Genomic DNA, 26,867 nt, shown 5'->3' with positions numbered 1-26,867 from the left:
AGCAAGCTGCCTTTGATAGGCTATAATCAGATTAAGTGAAATAATGTACACATGAAAAGTGGGAAATCATACCACAGAAGTTTGTTTTAAAATGATCTTCCTTTCAAAATAAGAGCTCATTGTTACAAACACATGCATGTAAGCACACGTGCACACGCACAACACACACACACACACACACACACACACACACTGCCAGTAATAAAAACAAAATTCCTCTTGAATCTCTTAATACTGCCCAATTAAGTCAGATAACAGTGAGTTAATCTTGTTAGAAGTCTGAGTATAAAACCAAAGGAAATAAGCATTCAGCAATATTCTAGGCCCCTGACTGGAGAAACTGCACATATTTAGGTCTACCAAAAAGTCCTTCTACTACAGTCAGAAACCACTGAACCCCTCCCCCCCACTCCCTCCCTCTTCACCAACCCAGGGCCATTCACATGCTGAGCTATGTCCTCAGCATTGTTATTACTCTGTATTTTCAGAGAAGGTCTCATTAAGTTGCCAATGCTGGGCATGAAAGTTTGTGTAGTCCAGGCACACCTTGGTTTGTAATCCTCCTGCCTCACTCTCTCCAATAGCTGAACTTACAGGCTTGAGTCACAGGCCATGCTTAATGTTTTGCAGAAAGACTACTTTATTGCTGAAGAGTAAGAGCAGAACTGGAACTAAGCAGGGAAAACCATTACTGTTCTTCACAGTGAGAATCAACATTCAAAACACAAAATGAATATTCAGCAGTCAGTAATGAATATTTAGTAGTTAGTAACATATTTCTATATGTTGACTGTAGGGGGAAAAAAAAGAATTACTTTGCTATTAAGTCAATTAGTTTTCCTACCAGCATAAAGTGATTCTAGGGTGTTGTAGAGTGTGGGACACACACCCAGCTTCCAAGCTTCTAGAAAATCAGCTTTCAGTGTCATGGGTTAGCAAAAAGGATGTGCTTTATTCACAGGAAGACAGTGATGGGAGCATCACCCATGTCTCCTGTTTTCTCGGAGCCTGTATTCTCTCTGTGCAGATGCCCAGTGGTACCACATGCACTGTGTGACTGTCAGTGATGTAGAACCTGGAACTAAAGGAACCCACATCTTTTCCAATGGGCAATAAACACAACAATCTAATCATCTCTGGGGCAGGGGTGGGGGTAGGAATGCTGCCTGTGCAGGAGAGTGAACCTTCCAATCTCTAGCTTCCAGTCCTGCAACAGGGAGGAGGGAGAACAGTACAAAGGTTCTCAGGGCTTAACAAACTGGATCTCTGCTTCAAAGAAAAACAGCTTTTCATGGAAGAATTTTATATGATGTCTCCTTTTAAGTACATTGTAATTTATTCCAAATGTTTTGAAATATGATTAATATTAAAATGGGGTTATAAACTATTATAGAAAACCCTTTAAAAATATTAGCATTCAAGCTTTGTTAAGATTAACGGTTCAAAAAGTAAAAACATAGAAGAATTTTTGAGAATGACGATGCACAATCTTAAACATTTTCTTTAATGAATTTAACTTCAAACTAATTAGTAGGCAAGAATTATGGAAAAGAAAATTATGGAGTTTGGGGTTTTGTAGGAAGGAGTGATTTGGGTTATTTAAATTTTTTTTGAAGTAAAATTTAATTACATAATTTCTCATTCTCTTTTGGGTTTTTGTTTTAAACAGAGGTTCCACAAGGATTTTTCTAAACTATACTTCAAAAACAGTTTAGAGACACCATTTTGAGTGTAAGTGATTAGCTTAATATTGAGAACTCATTCAGAAAACATTAATGACCTTAAGAATGTCATTAATGTAGTTTTCTCATTGAGCAGTGCATACACAAAAAAGAGGGGAAGATGGAGGGAATATAGGAGGCAGGGAGAGGGAGGAAATCTGGAACTAAGAGGGGGAAGGGGAAGTTTTGAGGCAGGGAGAGAGGGAGGGAAGATGGGGCTGAGAGTTGGGAATGGGAGGATGCAGGATGCATGGAGGCAGATAAGGAGGGAGGATGGGAAAGAAAGGGAAGGGAGGGGAGGAGAGGTCAAGGATGGAGGGAAGGCAAAGCTAGATAAACGACAAAGGGCAGCTCAGGTGCAACCCTTTCCACTCACCTTTGTCTCACAAAGAAGCAGGGCACCAGCCTCTACTCCACCTTGTTTCCACTTCTCGACTTATATTTTACTTTCTAAAGTGTGTGTTTGTGTGTGTGTGTGTGTGTGTGTGTGAGAGAGAGAGAGAGAGAGAGAGAGAGAGAGAGAGAGAGAGAGAATTAGAGTGAGTGTGCATGAGAGTGAGTATGTGTGAAGGTGCATGATGAAAAGCAGAGGTGAGAGTTGGGGATAGAAAGGGTAGCAGGAGAGAGGCGAGAAACAAAGGGAGGTTAAAGGAGTGGAGATGAACAAAATATAGAGTGGACATGTACAAAAAAGTTATATGAACCTTATCATTCTCTACATTTACATGAAGTACATGTGTAGGTGGTAGTCTTAGACACTAGAGGTATGCACACATGCTTGCCAGGATGTGAAATACCAACATTATTTTTACATTGTGTGTGTGTGTGTGTGTGCGCGCGCGCGCGCCTGCGAGAGAGAGAGAGAGAGAGAGAGAGAGAGAGAGAGAGACTTATTGTTTTACATGCAATGCCTGACTGCATGTATGCCTGCAGGCCAGAAGAAGGCACCATATTTCATTATAGATGTTTATGAACCACCATGCAGTTGCTGGGAATTGAACTTCGGACCTTTGGAAGAACAGCTATTTCTGAACAGAGTTTTAAAATGTTATAGTATAGTGCATCACTTTATGTGTGTTATGCATATTGTGAATGCATACATTAGTATAGCAATGGAGATAGATAATTTATATAAGCATGAATTAGGAAAAAGATGAATTGAGTAATATCCTGTGCTGGAAAAGTACTTGGTAATAAGTTAGTAATGAAGAATGCAATTCAGGTTTTGAGTAGGCACTTCCTAATGTCAAATGATAACTTTAAGCATTTATCACCTTTTTATTTTCTATTGTTCCCAAACTGAAAAGAATATTTATAATTAGTAAGTCACAATTTTGTACTTTTGCATTTTAGATAATGAGTCAAACAATAGCCAAAAATTTCAATTTCTATGTAAGCTACATTATTTTATTGAGATAAAATACTATAATTTGCTTAAATAGACAAAAATGGGAGCTGGTTCAAAAGAAATTACATTTCTTAGTTATTTTTTTTCCTAGTGAACCTGCTATACAGTTTTCACTATAAATATCCTCAGTTTTAACTGTGTACTCTCTCTATTAATTAAAGAGAATTAGATTGTCTTTTCCATAATGGGGGAAAAGAACTAATTAACAGCCTAGAACATATATCTTACTCAATGGAAAGGAAAAGAAATAATTTTCCTTGTTTCTTATTAAAAGTGAAAAGTGAACACAGAAAACCAAAGAGAGTCTACAGCACTTGCCCAGGAAATCAAAGTCAGAGGCAATAACTGAGCTCTAAAAAGGCCATTTTCCCCAGGGTCAGCAAAATCATGTACCTCTAACTCACTTTTATAAGGGGACACACATGATCTTAGGACAACTCAATTTTTATTATTAGTTCTTTTTGGTTTGCCTTACATTGCCAGGTGTGGAAGTTCCATCAAAGTCAAAGATTAACTGTATTAATTCTGGAATGAGCAAATACATAGATGATATTTGGAGTAAGATCAAAGGCCCAAAGTGCGTAATTACTTCACAATACAGTTGGCCCATTATGAGCCAGACAGTATTTCCCTCTTTAAAGGCAGCTTTTATCTTGTTGAATTTTCACAGCAGCACCAGACAAGAGATTATACCACCGTCTCACACGCATGCACTTTAGACAAAAGGACAAGGATCCACTGGGAAGCCAAGGAGTGTGCCCAGTGACAGAGTGAGTAAAGGCTGCAGTGAAGGGCATGTGCTGCAAGGCCTCAGGGCCAGTCTACTGTCCTCCCATCCCAGGTAGAAGCTGGGTCTCCATCTCTGTCTTGTGTGGACTACGAGGCCCTGCAACTCTTCTCCCTCTATCCTTCTGAGATGAAATCCACAGTGTTCATGAAAGCACACAGCACACACTCTGATGAAATACACACAGACACAAAGCAATGAACCTGAGTTCATAACACTTAGACACTGACTGAAAAGATAATTATCCAAACGATTTTTAATAAATGTTAAAAATAGTAAATGCAGGAGGCCATGAAGGGCTAATTCAAAATCAGCAGACTCGATTGTAACAGTTAGGGGAGGTCCTGAGAGGGAAGAACCGAGATTCAAGAAAATTTTATTCCTGAGATTACAATATCTTTTTTAAAAAATAATATTAGAACTTGCCAGATAACACAATTGCTGGATGAAGAATATCCAGCACCAATGTTATCAGCTAACAGCTAGCTCCCACCTAACTCCTCGGCCCCTGCCTGCTGAAGAGGCTGCAGGCCCTAAGTGCACCAAGGCCTTACATGACTGGCTTTCTGCTCCTTCCAATGCATAGCTGAAAAAAGGAACCTCCTTCCCTGCATCTCCTCTATTCCTCCTGGGATCCAGAAGTCCCAGCTTTTCCCTTCACCCGGCAATTAGCTCTAGCCTTCTTTATTGACACAATCAAGAACCAATTAGGTATAATCAGCACCTACTCCTACAGGCCATTCCCTCCGTTTCTGCTCCATGCTTAGCCCTGCATTTCTTGTAGACAAGATAACGTTTTTCCATTGAAAGTTTTCTAGGTGGGTTGGTGTTTCTATCGCTCCACTGGCTGGCATTGCCTGCCTCTAGGAGATTACCTCTTCATGTTCCATAGCCTCAGTACTATGAGGCTCAGCAAAAGTAATATCTTTAAGTGATAGGGCTGACTGGAGCAACGATGAGAACCTAAATGTGCTAATGCATCTGGAAGAGTCCCAGGAACAAAAGTTACTGGAGTGTCAGTCAAGGAAGAGAACCTAGGGTAGGAAAGTGGGGTCATATATTCACGTGTGTGCTCAAGAACGACAGAGTGTCTCGATAGTGCATAGTACTATAGGACTATCTTAGCATGATACCCACTTTAAAGATTGTATTGAAAATGGACTTGGACAGACACCTAAGTGTTTAAGAGCACTGGCTGCTCCTGCAAAGGACCCAGATTTGATTCCTAGCACCCCACACAATCAATTGTGACTCCAGTCACAGGGGATCCAATCCCTTTTTCTGGCAGATAATACATGCATATAATGCACAGATATACCTTCAGGCAAATTACACATATACATAAAACAAAGTGAAGAAGCATTTTACAGAATATAGTGAAAACGGAACTAGCATTCCAAGAAGAAACATCACAGAGTTTGACATAAGTGTAAAAAAATAAACAGAGCAGGACAAGCCCATGTAAAAACATATTCAACTGTGTGCACTTAGAAATATTAGCAAGAGTACAGAGAGTAAGGTAGTTAACTGTGTGGAAGCCAGTAAATGACTGAGAAATAGCCAGAAAGTAGACATCTGAAGCAAATTTATAGAAATGTGTAAAAACTACAGAATGAAAAGAGACAAAAAAGAGAAAAGGCAGAGAAACAATAATGGAGTCATTACAAACAGAACCAAGAACAGGCTTTGCCCATCCAACTATGCATGCAGATTGTGAATAAATACTAGTGCCGACACATTCTAAGACATACACCAGAGCCACAAAAACAAAGCTAAATGAGAGTCCCTCTCTTCAAATAGGCTGTCCCGTCTCTTGGAAATCCCTCAGCTGGAAAATAGGAATGTATCACAGAACCATGTAAGCCAGAAGAATGGATGGGAACCTGGATGCTTGGCCCAATAAGAATGTGGATGAGCACTTCAGACAGTCTGTCAGGAACCCTCCAAAGTGACTGGGCACAGCCTGGGTGATGAGACACCCAAGCAGTGGAAGAAAATGTAATAGAGTGAAGCGTGAAGACAGAGAAGAAAGAAAGCATTGGGAAGCTGATGAATAGATGAATGTAGATGACCTGGGTATGGCCTTTGGGGGCAGGTGAAGCAGGGAGGGAGGGAGGGAGGGAGGGAAGGAGGGAGAGAGAGAGACAGAGACAGAGACAGAGAGACAGAGAGACAGAGAGAAATCAACCTTGCCTAAGGTCAAAGGCTTGGCATGATCTCAGAGCCAATATCCCTAAAAGCAGATCCTCCAGAAATCGAAAATGATGGATGGCTTCTGCTTTCCACATGTTGCACTGATCTCAGAAGCTGTGACTGAAGACAGAGGCTCCAGTATAAAGGCTGTTACAGCAAGCATGGGAGCGTCTAAACTTCAACTTGAAGAATAAAACTGACCTCAGCCAACCATCAGACTGAGTACGGGAACCCCAGCGGAGGAGTTAGGGGAAGGACTAAAGAAGCTGAAGGGGTTTGCATCAACCAACCAGACCCCTGAGAGGTCCCAGTGACTAAACCATCAACCAAAGAGTACACACGGAGGGACCCATGGCTCCAGCTGCATATGTAGCAGAAGGTTGCCTTATCTGGCATCAATAGGAGGGGAGGACCTTCATCCTGTGGAGACTCGATGCCCCAGATTAGGGGAATGCTAGGGTGGTGAGGCAGGAGTGGGTGGGTGGGGTATTACCCTCGTAGAGGCAGGAGGAAGGAGGATGGAATAGGAATAGGGGGTGTTGTGGAGAAGAAAACAGGAAGGGGAATAACGTTTGAAATGTAAATAAAATAACCAATAAAAAAGAATAAAACTGGTAATGGATGAATTAGAAGAAGACACCCACAAGAATTAAATAGTCCATCAGCTTTCATTGAATAATAATTTGCTTGAACACCATCAATGCAATTCCAATTGCTACTGGTCCTGCTTAGAAAAAGAACTTCCAGAGTGTGGGCACGGTAGCCCCTGCATTCTTTTTCCTAACCCTCCCATATTGTCCTCTTCCAACCATCCCTAGATTTCCTCCCATCTCATCTTTCCTGCCTTACTTCCCCCGCTGCCCTCTTTCTTAGGCAATTATATACTTGAGTTAGGAAATGTACCAGACTGAAAATGCTTCTGGATTAACAGTATTTTCTTTTCTGGATTATAAACATTATTCCAAAATATGAAGATTTGTACAATTTACCTTGACAGATTTCTTCAATAATGTTATTTTACTACATATTGCTATTATCTCCTGGTGAATAGAATAATGAGAAATAAGGATAAGGCTAAACTTTTGAAATAGTAAATGGAGTTCCCTAAAAATCTGGCACATGCAGGCCCTTCTATTCCCTTTGTCATGGGCGTTCTGTGTTCACAAGGCTCTCAGCAGACAGGGCTAATAGCTGCCACGCTGAGCCCCAGGCAGAGAACAGGGCTCTAGTTAGAAAGCTGGTTTTCTATTCCCTGCTTTCATAAGGGCTGACCTGAAATTATATTTATGAGTATCATAACATCTTATGAACAATGGTTTGTTTTCTATTTTAATTCATTCTAAATATTTTGTTAGAAATGACTATCCCTTCAGGGAAGTAAATCACAATAAAAGTCATTAAGCAACAAAACAAAACAATTTATAAAATTATAATCTGACTGTTTGTAGAGACAACCTCTTATGGGTCTGTTTTTGAAAACAATACTATTCTGAACTTTAAAGTCACTGGTAGAATAATGAAATCATTTTCACTTTTCATTATAAGGGATAAGCAACAGGAATTCTTTAAGATGAGAATCAAGTAAATCTGAACAATTTGGAGCATGATGAAGAGAAAGAATTCAACCCATGGGAAGTTATACTAGTCAAGCACTGTTCATGAATTCAAAAACTACAGGGAACTACAGAAAAACCAACAATGAAGACAGTTTCTCCAAAAATCTCCAAAAGGTGTTGCTCATTTTGTAACTCTGGTTATACATTTCTGTATAAGTTCTGGTAGTAGCCTGGAACTGAATGTTCATCTTAAAAGTAAAAATGTTAAAGGCAATTTACAGCCTTCCTAAGTCTGTAGACTCAGCAGGCGGTGGGAGGGCTGAGGAGGCAGGGAGAGCACTTGGTGTGTAGGTTAAGTGATTTCCTGACATAACAGTTCTACACAATAGCAGCCCCTTGCTGTCTGGAGCTAAGCAGAGAAAACCCAAAAGTGTCTAAAATCCATAATTCACTGGGCTGTGAGGTGTTAACAATGTAAATATAACTCTAAAAACAATTGAGCAAAGTTGTCGTTTCTTAGGAACTCGCTAACAAGGCACTTTATAACAAAACATAGTTTCCAGTTTTCAAAATGAATTTCCGTGAACAACCTGTTCTATACATTTTCAGAGAGAAAGGTGATTTTGAAAGTCACCATGTATGCTCTGGGCTCTCAGTGTTAATACAGAGGTGCAGAGGCTGGCAGTCTTCCGGAATCTGCCTCTCTGTTTTGCACGCTCATACATATTTCATGAGTATACTCTCCGCTTCTATAGTTCACATTACCAGATGAGGATATAACTATTAATCCCTCACTTTAAAGGGATATAGAAATGTTATGAACAGCTAGGTTTCTAGAACCCAAAACGTTCATACTACTGGAATAAAATGGTATTTTCCCCTTTTCATTTCAAAAAGTCCATTTTAATATTGGAAGTGAAAGATAGGATTTAATATTCATTTCAAGCCAAACAAGGAATGGAGGCATACACCAGTCATCATGGCAGTGGGAGGCAGCCTGAGGATGACCTTAAATTTCAGGCTAGCCTAAGCTACAGGCCAAACCCCTTCTCAAACAGCAAGCTAAAATGTAGTTCTGGCACCAAAATACTATATGCCCATTAAAAGCATTACTCTATTTATATATACTCTAGTTGGGCTAGAAGCTATATAAACCAAGCATTTCATGATAGAAAGGAAAAGACACAAATTAAACCAATGCTTCACTCACTAGTGTGAGAGCACTGAGCAGTTCAAAGCTCAGCCCACACTTTACATGTCTAAATCCACAATTTATGTGCAAGACAGAGGCATCAACCCCGTTTTCTCAGTGAGGAAGTCACCAGTCTTCGTCCCTCCTGGGCAGCATACTCTATAGAGAGCATCCGAAGGCGCTCTTTATAAAGGGAATCTATGAAGGCACCAAAAAAGCATTTGCCTTCTTTGTTGACACCTGGACCATGTTGTACCAAGTTTTCCAAACGTTAGATAAATTGTGATGGATTCAGACAATCATTCGCCAACACACAGCCCTGCTTGTGGACATCTGTATCTGAGTACGAAGTGCTCATTAGAAACATCTACTTTACCTAGTCTTCGCTTGGCAGCTTCCTGATGACACTGGCAGGTAGCCTTTCTTTAAACAGAATGGGGTTTGGGACAACAATACACACAGGAGTAGCTGAGTGAACTAGGGGGTTTCCTGCACCTCAGTTTTGCTTTGTTACGTTTTTACGTTCTCTAAGCTCACCCCGCTCCTCCTCTGAGGAGTCCCTTTGGTACCTATGGATACAGGTGTGGATTCATACCTGAGGAAGGCTGAGGTAGACAGAATGTGTCTTTCCCAGTCGCTCTCCCTCCACCTTATATGTGAGGAAGTTCTTTCATAGCACCCCGGGCTCACCACCTCAGTTAGTCTAGCTTGACAGCTTGCTTCAGGAATGCCATTTGTGAGCTGCAGTGTGCTGGTGTTACAGTGAGCTACCACACACACCAACACTTATGTGGATACTAGATCAAGCTCTGGCTCCCTGCTAGCACAACAAGCGCTTACCCCTGAGTTATCTTCACAGTCTTATTTATGTTCATTAAAGTAAATATTTCCCTATACCTTTCTCTCATATATATATGAGAGATATATATTATATCCTAGATGAGTATTCAGTGATAAGAAATTACACGCAGAAATTATTTTATGTGTCTCTGCTTCTTGGAGCTAAATGACTCATTAAATTCGCTTGGAATATAAATTCTGTCTGATCTGACATGTACTCTAACAACACAATTTATATGCTCCATTATTAACAAGTAGTTTTGTTGACTATACCAGGAGCAATTATTCTAAATACTTTCCAAGGTTTGAGGCATAGCTCAGCAGTAAGACACTTAAGTAGCAAAAATGTCCTGGCTAATCCTCATCATGCAATGAAAATAACAAAACAAAACACAAAAACAAAACAAAAAACAAAAACCTCATCAAATCTTATAAAAATTACCAAGTACATTCTCTATATACTCAACTAGGAGACTCTGGAAAGGTGGACACAGACTATGAAAGCAATTTCTACTTACTTGTCCCCAAAAAACTTCCTCCAGAACTCGGCAGCGTCTGCTTTGGTGATCCGGAAGTTATCTCCCTGGAATTGGCCATTGGGAAAGATCGCCTTGATTTCTGCCAGCATGTGACTGAAGATAAGGGACAGCTTTGTGAGATTCCGTCTGTCAAGCACAAGAGAAAAGAGGAAGGGAGGTAAATATATGCATGGAACCTTTCATGGGAATCTATATTTTAAAAGAATTCAGCATATATAAAGTCATGAGCCTAAAAATGGGTTAAAGTCAATCTGAGATTCCATCTAAATTAATGTTCACTGTTCACTTACATTCTTAACAGCTCTTATTTTTCTCCCTATCCATGTGATTATTTAACAGAAACACAAGCAAGGAAAATCATGTAATTTCATTCATTAACCTCACTGTTTAACGAGAAAGATAAACCCATTCAAAGCATAATCAAATATAAATGATAAGACAGAGTGCTACTTCTATCCAGAAAAGCAAGGGAAATTTTGAATAAAGAAGAGAGTTGAGAAAGCCATGTAATTGCATAGCACATGAATGTCCCGAAATGGAAAGAAGAGGCTGGGGAGGAGAAGAAAGGGTTCAGAAAGTATTAGAAGCAAAGCTTTTCACTTTGGGTCACTGGAGCAGAGCAGAAGGAAAGATGTGATGGGAAATAGGATGAAAAGACATTTAGTTTGGACTTGACATGAAGAGAGAGCCAATCAGTGAGACAAGGTCTTTCCAAGTTCACTGGTCTCTTCTAACTACAAACTAAATGCCCTAATGATGGGGTTTGCAAACAACCATTTCCAAATTTTCCTGGGACATTCTAACATGTGTCCCTCATTAGGCAGATTGCTATATGGGAAGGAAGGCCAACAGGAAATCAATGAAATGTCTCAGAGGGATAAAGTGATAAGAGGGTGAGAGATGCCTAAGGTAGGAAGGAACAGCAGGAACCCACACTCTATCCACCATGCTTCTGGGGATGTGTGCCTCACAGGGCAGAAGTCGCACGATCACCAGTAATAGCTCTTACTAGTTCTAGAGTATACAGCATAAACTATGCTGTATACTAAACTAGTGCACGATAAGGAAGAAGCAACTGAAACACAGAATGTTTAAAAAAAAAAACAACTTCATCTAGGTTTTAATTTTGAATTGACTACCATTTTTTTAAACTCACAATCACCAACCCAAACGACCACCCCCTCCCCAACCAACACACATACACTTAGCACTTAATCTGTTTTGAACCTTAAACCATTTTGGGTCTATATGTGTGTTGGGGACCAGGGTAAGGGCAACTGCCTCATGAAAATGCACAGGAAATATAGAGCAATTTAATTTGCTATATATAAAACTTTCTATTTTAGCAATGTCTTTGTCACTAAAATTCATGTTGCTTTGACCATTTTTTTCCTCCTGTATATATACTGAATCACAGTAGGGAAAAATGCTTAGAAGAGATGGTGTGATATGTACCTGTGATTAAAGACCAAGATACTAGTCTTCCTACATGTTTAAAGATAAGTAAGACGAACAGAGGGGAGAAAAGTCAAGATGATCAAGAAACAGGAGAGTTAAACGTAGAGAGAAAGCAACCAAGTATAAATTGTGTCAGAATATCTTTAAATTTAAGGAAAATATCAAATAGTCTCATAATGCACTTGTTCTACACAATTTCATTTCTAAGGAGTCAGAAGTTACCAATCTGAAGCTTTTCTGTCAGTGTACACAGATAAATCTTCATTTTCTGAAATACATCTGCGTTGATGCTCGGCACAACCTGATCCAAGCAGGAATCTGCCACTGAGCTGAAACTTTAAGGCTGACCTGGCTGTCCCATTCTGATTAAAATGATAGCAAACTGTTCTCCATCCAAGCAACAAAGGGCGGGCCCCCTCAGCTGTAAAAGACCTTAAGGATCTATGCTTGGACAAAACATAAGGTCCCCTCAGAAAACCTGCAATGAATTAAGTCCCATTATCAGGTGAGAGGGCTAGAGTTTGAACAAACTTCCAATTGACACATAAGAAAGAAAAAAAAAATGAATATGGTTATAATTAAGATAAGCCAACTGTTCCTTATTTTCTAAACTGCTTGCCTCCATCCCCTTGTGTCTTTGTTCTTTAAGCATATCCAAATGTTTCTCATTTTGCCTTGCTACGTATAAGGTTGAAGCATAAAGTCAGTGATTACCACTAATCTCGGATATCTGAGGCACAGGAGATGAAAGAGGATGGAGTGATTCAGCTTGTACACTGACGACTGACTTGGTAGACATTCAAATTTAAAACAGAAAAAAGAAGAGTTTTTAAATTTATAATCTAGAGGCTCTAAGAGTCACCAATACACATACATATGTATGTGTATCCAGTGGCTCTTCCTTTGTGTGTACAGTACTTTTACCTTCAAATGGATGACTATAACTTTGTCAGGCTGCGCTGCATGGCCTGAGATAATCAAGCCGTGCAGCCTCTGACAAATACATATATTTGCCCTGTATGTTTGAAATTCAATTTTATTTGTAATTTATTTTTTACACTCCATATTCCATTCCCTGCCCTTCCCCATCCACTCTGACTGTTCCACATCCCAGACCTCCTCCCCACCAATCTCCACGTGGATGCCCCCACTCCCTACCCCACCTGACTTCTAAACTCCCTGGGGCCTCCAGTCTCTTGAAGGTTAGGTGCTTCCTCTCTGAATCAACAGAGACCCAGCAGTCCTCTACTGTATGTGTGTTAGGGGCCTCATATCAGCTGGTGTATGCTGTCTGTTTGGTGGTCCAGTGTTTGAAAGATCTTGGTGGTCCAGATTAACCAAGACCGCTGTTCCTTCTACAGAATCGCCCTTCTCTCAGCTTCTTTCAGCCTTCCCCAACTCAACAACAGGGGTCAGCAGCTTCTGTCCATTGTTTGGGTGCAAATAACTGCATCTGACTCTTTCAGCTGCCAGTTGGGTACCTCAGAGGGCAGTCATGATAGATCCCTTTTTGGGAGCGCTCCATAGCCTCAGTAATAGTGTCAGGCCTTAAGACCTGCCCTTGAGCTGGATCCTACTTTGGGCCTGTAGCTGGACCTTCTTCTCCCCAGGCTCCTTTCATTTCCATCCCTGTAATTCTTTCAGACAGGATCAATTATGGGTCAGAGGTGTGACTGTGGGATGGCAACCCCACAAATGTCCTGTCTTCCCACTGGAGGCTGGCTCCACATGTTCCCTCTCCCCACTGTCAGGCAACTCATCAAAGGTTCCTCCCTGAGCCCTCGGAGTCCCTTACCTCCCAGTTGACCTGTATTCTTTAAAGAAACTCCAATTCATATTGTTATAAGTATTTGGAGTCATTGATATCACGTTATTCTAATTTTCATATAGGCCAGAATTTAGAATTCTATCATATTATATTTAAATACACACCCAAGTACAGACCCCCACATATATGTGAATTATTGGAATATCATTGCCAAAGACACTGACTTATGAAGGTTATAGTTCAGGTTAAGATAGTGGATTATGTTATCTATTATCTTATAAATTTAACATCACAATAAACAGACTGTGACATATCTGTATTTTTCTATTAAGTACATGCTTTATGTAAATTCTCTAACAAACTCTGTATTCTAGACACACCACTTTTAACAACACTCAACCTTCAAAATAAATACAAAATTGCATTATTTCTCACCGTTTAAGTACAAAGGAAGACAGAAAGCATCGCAGAACACGTTCTCTGCAGCTGAGGTACTTCTTCCTATCATACAATCCTTCCATGGTGAGACAGCTCTCCCGAAAGCCGTCTGACTTGCCACCATATGATCGGAAATGATGACTAATTAACAAGGGCTTTCATGATTACTAATTACAAGTTTGTATCACTAAAACTCTCCTGTCCAACCACAACCAAAAAAAAAAAAAAAAAAAGAATTCTGTTCACCAAGACTCAAAAATCTTACAACTATAATTCAAAGTCCATTTACAAGGAATTTTGCATTAGGAATTCTTTCATTTATAAGAAAACAGCATTATTATTTATCTTCCATTAGCCACTATAAATTGACACATTTTTCATTTGTTTTGTTGGAAACTTTATTCATAAAAAAATATTTCAGAGTAAAGGTATTTTGAACACCAGACAATCAGAAAGAAGATGTCAATACTGAATAGCACTCCTAAAGATGTCAACATTGCAGGAGAAAGAAAGGGAAGGAAGAAGTAGAAAAAAAAGAAAGAAAGAATACAGTAAAAGTAAAGACAGGTTTCTTCTTTGTTAATGAAATGTGTCCCATGCATCCACAAGTCAAGGCCATCACCGATGCTGCCCGACACTCTTCTGCCCTAGCTTCAGTGTATAACCCTGTATGCTCTTTCAATGGCAGGAATCAATTTCTTTGACAATCAGGCAAGGTTGTGGAATGTGGTTGTACTAGAATGAATAAATGACTTAAACTGAAGGCACTTCACTGGTTATGGGAAATCTAAGTAGTTTAGTTTGTTCTAGCCAACATCATAAAGGACGATGAATAAATAGTTTGATACAGGAATATATAAGGCTACTTTTAGTGAACTTTGGCACAAAAAAACTTTGGCATAAAAAAACATTACAATAATTTATGACATTTCACCGTGTACTGGTCCACTTTAATTATGGTCATTATGACGTAGCGAGTTAATGTTGAAAAGCGAATTAATAACCTCAAATTTTCAATGGTAGCATCCACTAAATATGAGAGGTGCACAAAGCATGTATCTAATGAGATTGCACGATGCTGGTTTCCTACACTGGAGAAACAGCTGTCACAAATCAAGGAGGAAATAAAAAGGTAGAAATACTGAATTTGTCAAAAACATTAAGAAATATTTATTGAGTGAAGTTAAAACTTCATGAGAATGTTCTGCTTTGGGTAGAAGACACCACGGCAGGTATTTTACCCAAAACTATTGATAATTCATTTCTCACATTGGAAAGCTAGAACATGTGCATCTAGTTCTTTACATAAACAATCTAACATAAAACCAAAGAATCACATGGCATATATAAACAGAGGCACTTAAAAGGAAACTCACATCCAGTTAAAGAGCCACTTCTTTTTTTTTTTTTTTTTTTTATTATTATTATTTTCTTTATTTACATTTCAAATGCTATCCCGAAAGATTCCCATACCCCTCCCCCCACCTCTGTTCCCCCACCCACCCACTCCCACCACTTGGCCCCGGCCTTGCCCTGTGCTAGGTCATATGGAGTTTGGGAGACCAAGGAGCCTCTGTATTTGTGACATAGTGAGACAGGCTTAGAGCGCTCCTGGTTGCTGTTAACTGGGGCCCTCTGATTCCTAGGGGAGTGAGGAGACTTGGCTGATGTAAACCTTGCCCTTCATTTCTCCCATCTGAAAACAGTCAGTCTATTATTTGGAAGAGGCTGTCAGTCTTAAAGAAGACTAATTATTACTCCCTCACTCTGGCCAAATAAGAGGACCTGTCCCAACCTCTAAGGGGACTAACAAAGAAGATTTCCCTTAAAAGTCCAATATGCAAATGAAACAGCAGAAGAAAGAAGTGGAAGAGCTCAGCATCTATTTACTCCTGTAGACTCAGTATTTACTTCATTTCACAGACAAGTCAGGAGAAGGACTAGAAGGAGACTGGAGCAGAGGTTCTCTGCAATGTAGCTAGCTTCCTATAAACTGTAGAGTGATGGTTAACTTGGGGAGAGAAAGAAGACCAGCAAAAAGGGGACAAAGAAAATACAGAAGAGAGTGGGGATAAAAATAAAGTATAGTGATAAGTAGGAAAGACACTATGATAAACTTCATTGGTTTGTGGGTTGACTAAAATGTTAATAAATTAATATGAAAGTTGATTATAAACTTTAAAAAAATTAAATATTAAGTCAACCCAGAAGACTGCTAGAACAAAAGCCAAGCTCAAATTTGTAGCCCAAAGCAGAGATGCATAGCGGGCATCCTTTTGTCCCTACATATCTTCTTCCTGCATCTGCTATATACAAGTTTCCATTAGAGCAAAGATGATAAAAATAAAGATTCCGCACATGAGAAAAGCAGATGGGTCAGTTACAAATGGACAATTTACCATCACATCCTTAACACTTAACACAAATATGAAATTACACTATGTTCACATTTAATATCCTTAGAAGAGTTTCCAAAAGACATTCAAATATATTTGGGGTCGTCATTTAAATACCCTACATTAGAGTTTAGCTATGTAGTCTGTTATTATTGGGTCCATATCCTCACTCTGCTACTAAGTCTTAAGTTACTAAGCCTTTTGGAATCAGTTTGCTCATTCTGGAATGTTACCTAAAATGACTGCTCCCTTAAGATTTTGTAATGAGTAAGTGAGGTATGGACCCAAAGGTCTAATGGGAGTAATGAGAAGAAGGTATGATCAATAAAGAAATTATAGTCATTGAGGTGGGTTGCTTTTCTTCCCTTTCTAATATAGATTTTATCTATGCAACCAACAGCCATAAAGTATTGTGCACACCTCAGGAAGACTGTAGTACACACGCCATACTCAGGAACAACGGGCAAGCAGCTGACCCACACATCCAATCATTTGCTCTAGAGATCTCTGTGAGTGTCTATCATATCCAGGCTTGGTTTAAGGACTGAGGACCCAACGAGGCCAGTTCACTACACTTAAAAGGGTTTGGGGATCTCCAAGGATGGTGAAAATACAGGGGAAATGAAGGAAGAGAGACCCGAATCCTATGAGAGCAATCATCTGAGAGAGGGATTGAAGATTCCCAGAGAGGTGCAGAACGCTTCCTGTCATCAACCAGCTCAAGGAGGGAGGAGAATTACGCTGGGCGTGCTGGCTCTGGGGTTGAACAGAGTTGTTCTAGGAGTGCACCAGCACTGCCCACAAAGAGAACAACTATAATAAATCGTAACTTGCATATTCCATAAAGCTCCCAAATGTTTCTTTAATGCTGGCCATATGAACTTCACAGTAATGCCAAAGCAGGATTATCAGGGTATGTTTGTTGATTCCTATTAATAGTTTTATGTGGAAAATTTTCCATGACAATCTACTAAAGCATTATATGATGACTCCCACTTTTATCTCATTTAATAGTTTTATAACCTTACCCCAGTAACATAAACAATCCTTCTTTTCTTAAGTATGAGGCAGGCATCTTTTGATAAAACTTCATCTGTGACAGAGTTCAGTTGTAATAAATCTTTAAAATATAGACCAGACTATTAATTATTGCAGGACAAACAAAGAGAATGCACTTCTTTCCTGCACTTCAGATAAAAGGTAAAAGTATAACTAAAGGTCTCTAGGCTAAGTGGGAAGCTGTGATGACGATGAGATTCAGACAGACATGTTCAGAACATGAGTTATTGGTTCTTTTCTTAAGAGACAGAAATACTAGAAACTCAAGTAGAGGTGCATGGCCTGAGTAAGGTGCTGCAGAGTTGCATCAAAACCAAAACAGACTCGACTTCAGAAGAAGAGCAGCTGAAATAGAATAGTGACCGTGGACTAGCGAAGGCTCGGCTGGCAAGATGCCTGTGGCAAGCCTGAGAACCTGAGCTTCATCCTCTGCTCCCATATGGCAGAAGAGGAGGATGAACTGCGGATCATCCACTAACCTCTACACACGTGTTATGTGTGCGCACACTCGCGCACACACACAAAGTAAAAATGAAGTAAACATTTTAATAAACTAGATCCTCTCTGTTACTTGTAACCCAAAGTAACCTACCATGAAAAGCATAGGGCAAAAGTCAACCCTGCTGTGCAGTAGCTATCTATATGATGTCCATGGTTTATTGCTTCTAATCCAGTTTAATTTTAAAAACATAAAAGTAATACATAGATTGCTTCATCACATGACAAAAACTTATCACAGACACAGAAAAAAAATTATTAGTTTCCATTTACTTGGAACATTCTTGAGCCTACTAGTTTGTTTGTTTGTTTGTTTGTTTGTTTGTTTATTTAAAGTTATTTTGGCCCTGTCAATGATGGTTTTCCTTTAGTTTTTACTCAATTAAATATACTCTATAATTTTGCAGTATTTTCAAGAACATCTACTGAAAGGGCCAGCTGCCTTTCCTAATTTCTTTTGCTGAGTTTGTCCCAAGCCAGCCACCAAGTCTCTCTGCATTTCCTCAGGCACAGTCTCCCCATGCCTCTTTCTGTTGTCTTGTCTGTACCGGTTCTCTATCAAAATATGCTTGAGTCATGATTTCCCTAGTCATTCTCATTGTGATCAACTGACTATTAACGGCTCCATTTTACCTGCCCCTAAATGGTTTTCACTGAAGCGTAATGAAGGTCACATTCTAAGAATATTATAGTGTACTTTTTACCACAAAAGCTTTGTTGCTGATATATATATATATATATATATATATATATATATATGTGTGTGTGTGTGTGTGTGTGTGTATCATACACACACATTTGACTATAAAGAGATCACATAAAATATTTTAAAATTATAAGAAAAGATTTGCTACCACCCAAAACAGTGCAAAAAAACAGACAGAAATGTTCTATGTGAACACACACACACACACACAAATACAGTCAGACAGACACACAGCAATAAATCTTATAAATAATGCTTCCAAGCCTTGATAAACATTATTTGTCAAATTACCAAAAAAAAAACTTGCTCTAGTCAAATTATAATAATATAGGGCTCAATCCTAGACTCTGAATCAGAAAAACGTTAAAGGGCTGTGTAAGCTCAGAGGTTGTCCCATGCTTTCTCATTGTGACTTCTATCTTCATGAACTGGAAAAACAGAATGTCACCAAGCTGATAGAAACCAGAGCTGCCACTGTCCCGTGCAGTCTGCAGGGACAGTAGCAGCAGAAACACATCTGTCCTGCTTCCTGGGGAAACACCAGTTCCCCACCACACTAACCGTTCCTCAGAACCTCCTTCCTATTTGGAAATCGGGAAGTTTTTCCCTTAGGTAGCCACTGTCTCATCTCTACAGTGTTCCCCTGGAATGGCGCAAGGGAAAGAAAAACAACATGCAGAAGGTGGAAGATCCAGCCCACCCCCACTGCTGACTCAGCAACATAGACGAATGGAAAGGCATGAGATTCAGGCCATCTCCCAAGTATCAACCACAGCTGCCCTATGAGTGATAACCAAAATGGTACTAATTCACCATACCACCCCCAGCCTACTCATGGTAGGCATAACCAGGTATGTGTGTCACATCATAACATTGGGAGGCAATGGAAGAAAGAAAAACAAGATGACAAAAGCCAAATTGTTGGGAAAAAAAAAAAAACACTATATTAGTACTTCCTCATCCATGATAGATAATTCATAAACAGTGAATATGCAGGATACAAGAAAATATTAACAGCAGTAATCTCTGAGAAGCAGATTCACTACAGTTGATTTTTCTCCTTCTTTTATAGTCTTTAAATATTCTTATTTTCAACAAGGAACAAAAACATCACTCAAAAGCCATTACATTGATCTCTTTTTTAAAGGCAAGGACCAAATGTGCTTGTAGAAGAATAAACAGATTTCCAGACCCAGCACAGGCTCCACCATCTGTAGGGCCCCACTGGCAACACCTGCTTTGGCTTTCACATCAAAAAGCTTTTCTGCTGGACTCGCCATAAACTAACTACCCAGAGGAACATTAACAGACGAACTCCTGCAAAGGGCTACACTCACCTCTCCCTTCCAAAGTGTTGCCAAATCTTACGCGTATGTTTTCCTAGATCCTTATCACCACAGGAGGGTTCTTACATCCATACTCTTAAAATAAACAGCACAAAGTATAATGGGAAAACACTTAAGCCCGTATCTAAAATGGTTCGAGAAAGAATAGGTTCTCAAGTCTCTTTGACAGCTTTATCACCTACATTTATAAAAAGTTACCCAAGACACTCTTAGAAACTTTTGAGAAGCCTCTGAGTTTTGTGAAGTTCGTCAAATAAGGACATCACAATGCATTTCAGCATACATTAACAACGAAGACAGAGCTGCTCGTGAGCAGGTAACGCTGCTGGCCATGCTTTTCTTCCATTTACAAGACGTAAGATATGAAACCAGTTTCAAGAGGCATTATCACACAGAAACTCCGTGAGGATATGTCAGCCAGTTATTCCTCTTCCAGGGGAAAAATAAAGGGGCAAAGAAACCGAGGAAAACGCCTCCAGTAACCCACCAGTTCTTAGGAGTGAGGCGCCTCTGAACAAAGAAAGAAAAGTTGCAAACCTTATGAACCTAGCAGACACACATTTCTAACCATGGGGGCCTCCCGGGTGTAACTTCTGCACTGAGTGGTATGAGCAGTCCCTGAATATGTGGAATTGATGCCTCAGAGAACACAGCCAGTTAAAAGAATACCAGCATATAATGGGGACAGCACACTGCTGGTCACTGTAGAGTCTAGAGATGGGTCTTCTGTGAAACATCTCTCATCCAAAACACGTGTGAGTAAGGCAGTTGTAGAACACGTTCAAAGGCTCTGTAACACGCAGTGGGATGGTTAACATTTTCTTGTGATCAGCAGGTACCTAGACAAGTCTGCCCTGAAGAGCCCCTAAGGTGAGTGGACTTTACAAACTGTGCTAATGTGGAAAGACAATGCTGCGCCGTATTTTCAATTTACAGACTCCCCTCTCCCCAACATGTCTGCATTAAAGACAGATGCCCTGAAACCAGGGTGCCAGGAATCAAACACAGAAAAATGAAGTTATTGTAAGCACAAAACCTGTCATTAACTCATCTAGAGGCTTTCATTTCTACTTTGTTCTCCACAAATGTTGTCATCTCTGACATTTCTTTTGTTTTTCCTTTTTCAACAAAAAGAATATCCATGAATAATGTCTACTCTCAAAACAACAAAAACCACTGAACAACAGGAAAAAAAGGGTCAATCTAAAAATCTGTGTTTCATGTTAATGAATAGTAAACACGAGAATATTGAAACCATATGAAAACTGAAGGTTGTAGCAGAACAGAGGATGCCCACTGGGAACATACAGTTTCAAAGGATATATTTGGTCTTGGAAGGGAAATAGACTAATATATGTAGTGAGGACAGGGCAGGGCAGGACAATGTCAGAATTTTGCCTCTAACCTTTCCCAACAATTATGAAATATTCAGATCTGGAGAGGACACTCTTTTAAGGCAGCAGAGGGAGCACATGATAGCTTCTCAAAAATGTCACCCAGGGCTGATGAGATGGTTCAGTGGGTAAGAGCACCCAACTGCTCTTCCGAAGGTCCGGAGTTCAAATCCCAGCAACCACATAGTGGCTCACAACCATCCGTAACAAAATCTGATGCCCTCTTCTAAGTGTCTGAAGACAGCTACAGTGTACTTACATATAATAAATAAATCTTTAAAAAAAATGTCATCCAGTCTGAGTGAAAGGGGCTAATTCCTCAAGTCAATACAACTACCCTCAGGTATTGGCTGTGGAATATAAGGAAAGACCCAGGTAGTCTGGTCTATCAGGGGAGTCCACACACCACAGTTATTAAAACCTCTCTGCGGGGCATCAAAGCCACAGCTAGCATTGAGCTTACACCACTTAGCAGCTGTATGGTGCAGGGCACTGTCTTAGATCCTCTGTACGCCATGGTTTCCTCATCTTTTATATACACATTGTAACAGGACTTAACTTGGAAGATCAGCGGAGGTTAGAGATGGCCAAAGATTATTCTGTCACTCTTCTCATCACGGGGTGCAAACCGTTTCCCTCCCTTTCCATCAGCACCTTCTGGCCTGTTCTGCCTTGGCACCCTTCAGGCTTAGAAGGGATATGGGTGAGAGAGGATCTTACGAGACACCAAGTTTTACCTAGCTCTCTGCACGTGCTCCCGGGCTTTGGTGGGAGGAGGCCAAAGCAAGAGAGTAGAGGTGCTTCCATCGGCCCCCCAGCAGCAGAGCAGCACAGCATGTTATGTCTAACTTCCCAGTGGATCTTCCAGCTGAACCAATGCCCCAGCCAGCAGGACATGAAGACAAACTATTCAGAACACATGGTAATATGCATAACTGAGGTTAAATCACACCACTGAGTTTGGAATGGTTTGCTAAACAGTGTACAATGACTGCATTAGGAAAACGATACATAGTAAGTCTTAGATTTTCACTGTTTCTATAGCATCTCTTTCTCATGAGGCTTCTGACAAGAAGTGTTATAGATCTGTAATTGTGGGGGCGGAGGGATTAAAAAAAATTGATTGTATATAGTGAGGCATCTTGGGAATAAAGCCCAGGTCTATATTGCATACAACTTACAGATAACCTTACATACCATTCTAAATAATTCACATAGTGGGGAATTTCCCATGGGTACCATGCTGTCATCATGCATAATTCTTCAGATTTTCAGCATTCAGGGTTGTGAATTTCAGTTACTCATAGTCGGCTTATGCCGAACAGTACTACCAATTTACAAGGCCTATTTGCAGAGGGGTACAGCCCTACAATTCCCTATGGATATCTAAAGCTACAAATAGCACGGACCCATGTATGTATATATGCATGTTATGTATGTATGTATGCATGTATATATGACTGGTTGGTTGGTTAGTTGGTTTTTCCTTATGTCAGCAACTTTTACCTTTTAACTTTTCACTTCCAAAGCATATGTAAGCACCGGTGAAAATATGGTTAAGCTGGTCCACTGACTTACCCTGACAAACAACAGATTTATGTCTACAAGTCTCAAGTACTCAAGCAAAGGCAGAGAAGCTCCTGACATTGACTAAAAGGGAAGCAGGGACTTGGAATGGTTCCAGACTTTTGAATAGTCCATTAATTGAGCTGCCATTTAAATCTGTGTCTCCTGACAAAAAAATTAACATAACCATATTTGACGTAAGCCTAGATAAGAAATCAACCTAGATGTTGGCTTGTCTAGGTGTATTCGCTCAGTCTAAAAGGGTCTCAGTCTAAAAGTCACACGCTACTAATAATCCCTGGCTTACCAACATTAATGACATACTTTTCAAAGAACACTTCTTTTAGATCTCAACTGTGCTCAAACTATACAGCAGCAATTTCTAAAGGACAGTTAACAATGCTGCTAAACAGACCATTGCGCCTGTCTATCCCATGGAGATGATTTTAGTGAGATGACTGTTCAAGAAGATGGCTTGCCATGGTAAGACTTGGTGGGTTTAAGTCAAACCCAAAGTAGCAAAAGCAATCACTACTTCTGCCCTGGAGATAGTCATTTAAAATTTAACAGAAACAAGATAATCAGCGTATTTTGAAAAAAAATTTAATCTTTCAATTAAACCTTAGAAAAATGAAAAGATCATACACACACACACACACACACACACACACACACATATATGTACCCAACTGAGGGTCTGAAGCCTGGGACTCCTATGGTTGAACTAGAGAAAGGCTGGAATAGGTTGAGGAGGAGGACTACCCCATAGGAAGACCAGCAGTTTCAAATAACCAGTATATCTCAGATACTGAGCCATCAACCAGGCAGCATACACTAGCTGGTCCAATGCCCCTGACACATATACAGTGGAGAACTGCTGGTTTGGCCTCAGTAACAGACTTGGGGACCCAGGGAATGAGGAGGCCTGTTGGGGTGTGGGGGGAATGTGGGGGTGTGGGGACATTCTTTTGGAGATGGGCGAGGAGGAATGAGATGAGGAACTGTTGGAGGGTGGAACAGGAGAGGAATAGACTGGATTTGAGGAAAGATTAAAGGTAATAGTAATAATAAATAATAAATTTTCATATCCTCCCCAGCTGGACACAGGCTTTTGCTTCCTTGTCTAAAATCTTACCTTACAAAAAAATGTCAGTTCTCTGTACATTCAGACTGGTGAACCATGCAAAGAAATTGTGATCTATGAACATGGAGGGCCACTCACCTTACATAACTTTATTCACTCAACAGATGTTCGTTGAGAACTTGCTGGAACCTATTTCTACTCTCCACCACAGCCGCAGAGGGTGAAAGCTATTGGGTCTCCCTGCTGACTGATCTACAGTCTAATAACTACTGTGAGAGTAAAACCCACCACTCTGACTCACTGGGGTCTCTTAGGGTGCTTCTGGACTACAGGAGGTCAAGGAGAGACTGCTGAGCCCTGAAGCCTTTCTGGCAGGGTTAGGAAGGCAGGAGAGAGGGAGAACATGCCACATGAAAGCTGACAGTTCAGCAGAGGAAGGCTTGCAGGAGTGGATGAGGGTGAGGATACAGCAGGTTGTGGGGCAGAAGGGACAGGCATGAAGGGACAAAGCTGATAAGAAATGAAGTCATCTCTCCATCCAGGCTTGTCCATCTTCCCACTTGACAGCAGCTTGAAGCATCATCTGCAAATGTTACTGGGATTCCAGCAGGGAGGAGCGCATGGTCAGGGGCTGAGAAGGGACGTGCAGAAATGACTTCCATCCAATGTTTCACAACAAAGCCCTTGATGGCAAGGAAGCCTTGGAGCTTTATGCATACCTACCAACTTTGTCGAAGAAGCTTTCCACAGTTTTAGATTATAGATGGATTCTGAGGGGGGGAGGAACCAAGCAAACCTCCGTGTCCCTGCTAGAACTCACTCTACAGATAACAGATCAAGAAAGCAAGCAGATAGAAACAGTAACACAGAGAGAGGCACACAGAGCAGGCGTTCTGCCATGGAAGATGCTCAGCCGCTGGTGTATCACCTTCTAAAAGAGCCTGAGCTAACGCTACCACCCCCATTCCCGATATACTTCTGAAAAGATGTGTCTCCATTTCAGATACCACAGTCATTCTCTCAGTTCCAATTATGAGTCACCAGACAAACATCCAGTGTGGTGAAGAAATCCTTTTCTTCAGGCCTGAAAATAGAATACTCGGCTGAACACAATCAAGTGCAAACACACCAGAGCAACCCTATCACGCACCCTTGGAGAGGCTCCAGGCAGGGAATGTCTTCTAAGCTCTCAAGTACACGCCCAGCCTAATTCTCTAAGTTATGGTCTACTTTGTTCTTTAAAAAAACAGACTGTAGCTGAGTACTATAGTTTTTCACCAAGAGTTTTGTGTCTCCTATATATAGTTCTTGTGTCACTCTATAGCATAAAAATCCAATTTCTAGATGGCTGTTGATTGTCTTGTATGGAAGTGTAGTGCTGCATGCAACTTGCATCCACCAGTGTGCAACCAGAAAGGACATGAAGTATGCTTGGTGCACCTAAATTTTCCTCACTAAGGTCTAGCTTCATCAGTGTTCTTCCAGTAAGACAATGAATGTTTACCATGGAGAATGACATATTTCTTCATTTAGAAACCATTGTACACAGAGGGAGAAAGAAGGGACGCTAAACACTGCAGTGTGGATATTGCTTCAATAAATGTCTGACAATACTGCTCAACAGTTGGTTCCCAGGCCAGCAATATCACCAGCAGTTCAGAGCTACAGACATGCAGAATCTGAGGCTCCACCTCAAAGCTACTAAGCCAGAGCACGAATTTAATAAGATAAGTTGGTTCCTGTCTAAGTCTGACACCTGAAAAAAAATCACTGGTTAAACAGGAAGCCAAGCGAATTTAAATTTTTCACTTAAAAATCTTTCATTTTCTATCATTCTTCTTGTAAGACTGCATATAAAGTAGGCTCAGGTCTAAGGCCCTAAAGATACGTGAGAGGTTTCATTCGGCCCTCCTTCACGCCACAGCGCTCAGCCCCTCGGTGACACAGCCAGCAGGCTAGAAGCCCGATCACATCACCCGTGGGCGGCAACACTGGTGTTCTCCAGTGTGTTAGTTTCAACTTGGAACTTCAAGGGCAAGGCTTACTGAACTTTCATTTGTCACCACTCTTGCTCAATCACCGGAGAGACTCGCCACAGGACTTGAAGGCCTTGTCCTGGGACAGTCTGTACTTTTTACTTTTGTAAATACCAGCATCAGATGGCTGATCCCCAAATCACCACACCCCAGTTAAATCCTGCAAGTCTCTGCTGGGTGACAATTCAGTATCTTCTGATGGAACACCGTTGTGGGATGACAGAGAAAGGGCTGGGGAATGTCTAGCTTCCCTCCGACTGGCAGAGGGAATACAGTCCTGCTCTGGGGTTCCTGTGGCTCACCTACAACTATTCTGAGGATAGAGGAAATTCTCAATCATCTCCATCACTTTCCATTAACATTTCAGATGCCTAAATGCAAAGGATCCACCCAGTATGGCTGGTCCTAACCTTAGCCTTGCCGAAGAAGGAAAACCAGTGACATGTGACAATGATACATGAAAACTGTCACCTATAAATGCACACCTACTTTCTTTCCTAGACTTGATGGTTCCCACTGTTATATTCCTTCTAACTTAGTAATAAAGGGAACTTGGGGAAGGGGTCCGTGCTTACCCCTTCCAAAAAATGTCCTTGGAAAATGTCAATCAAGCTCTGCTACCGTACTTTTTCCGGAGGACAATAATCAAGAGATAGATGTTAGTGCAGCCTATGGTGGCGTGTGGGACACACAAGTCAAAGGAGGCAAGAGAGTAGCTCTTGCCTCTTGAAACCAGCTGTTAAGAAATCCTAAGGGCCGTAGTACTACCGGAGGACCCAGCAACACCTCTTCTGGGCATATACCCAGAAGATCTTCCAACTGGTAATAAGGACACATGCTGCACTATGTTCATAGCAGCCTTATTTATAATAGCCAGAAGCT

The 26,867-nt window shown here is 40.6% G+C and overlaps 1 protein-coding gene across 7 annotated transcripts in view; it reads right to left on the bottom strand.

Annotated features, from left to right (window-relative positions):
- The window catches only part of Cblb (Cbl proto-oncogene B), a 173,506-nt gene that overhangs the window by 85,555 nt on the left and 61,084 nt on the right, over window positions 1–26,867 (bottom strand). For all 7 annotated transcript variants that reach the window (XM_021210048.1, XM_021210049.1, XM_021210047.2 and 4 more), the window contains one exon: window positions 10,216–10,362. In XM_021210048.1, the coding sequence (XP_021065707.1) occupies window positions 10,216–10,362 (147 nt within the window). The remainder of the gene's footprint in view (window positions 1–10,215; window positions 10,363–26,867) is intronic.

This window comes from Mus pahari, chromosome 12 (assembly GCF_900095145.1).
Source record: "Mus pahari chromosome 12, PAHARI_EIJ_v1.1, whole genome shotgun sequence".
Lineage (NCBI taxonomy): Eukaryota > Metazoa > Chordata > Mammalia > Rodentia > Muridae > Mus > Mus pahari.
This window is presented reverse-complemented; position numbering and strand designations above follow the sequence as displayed.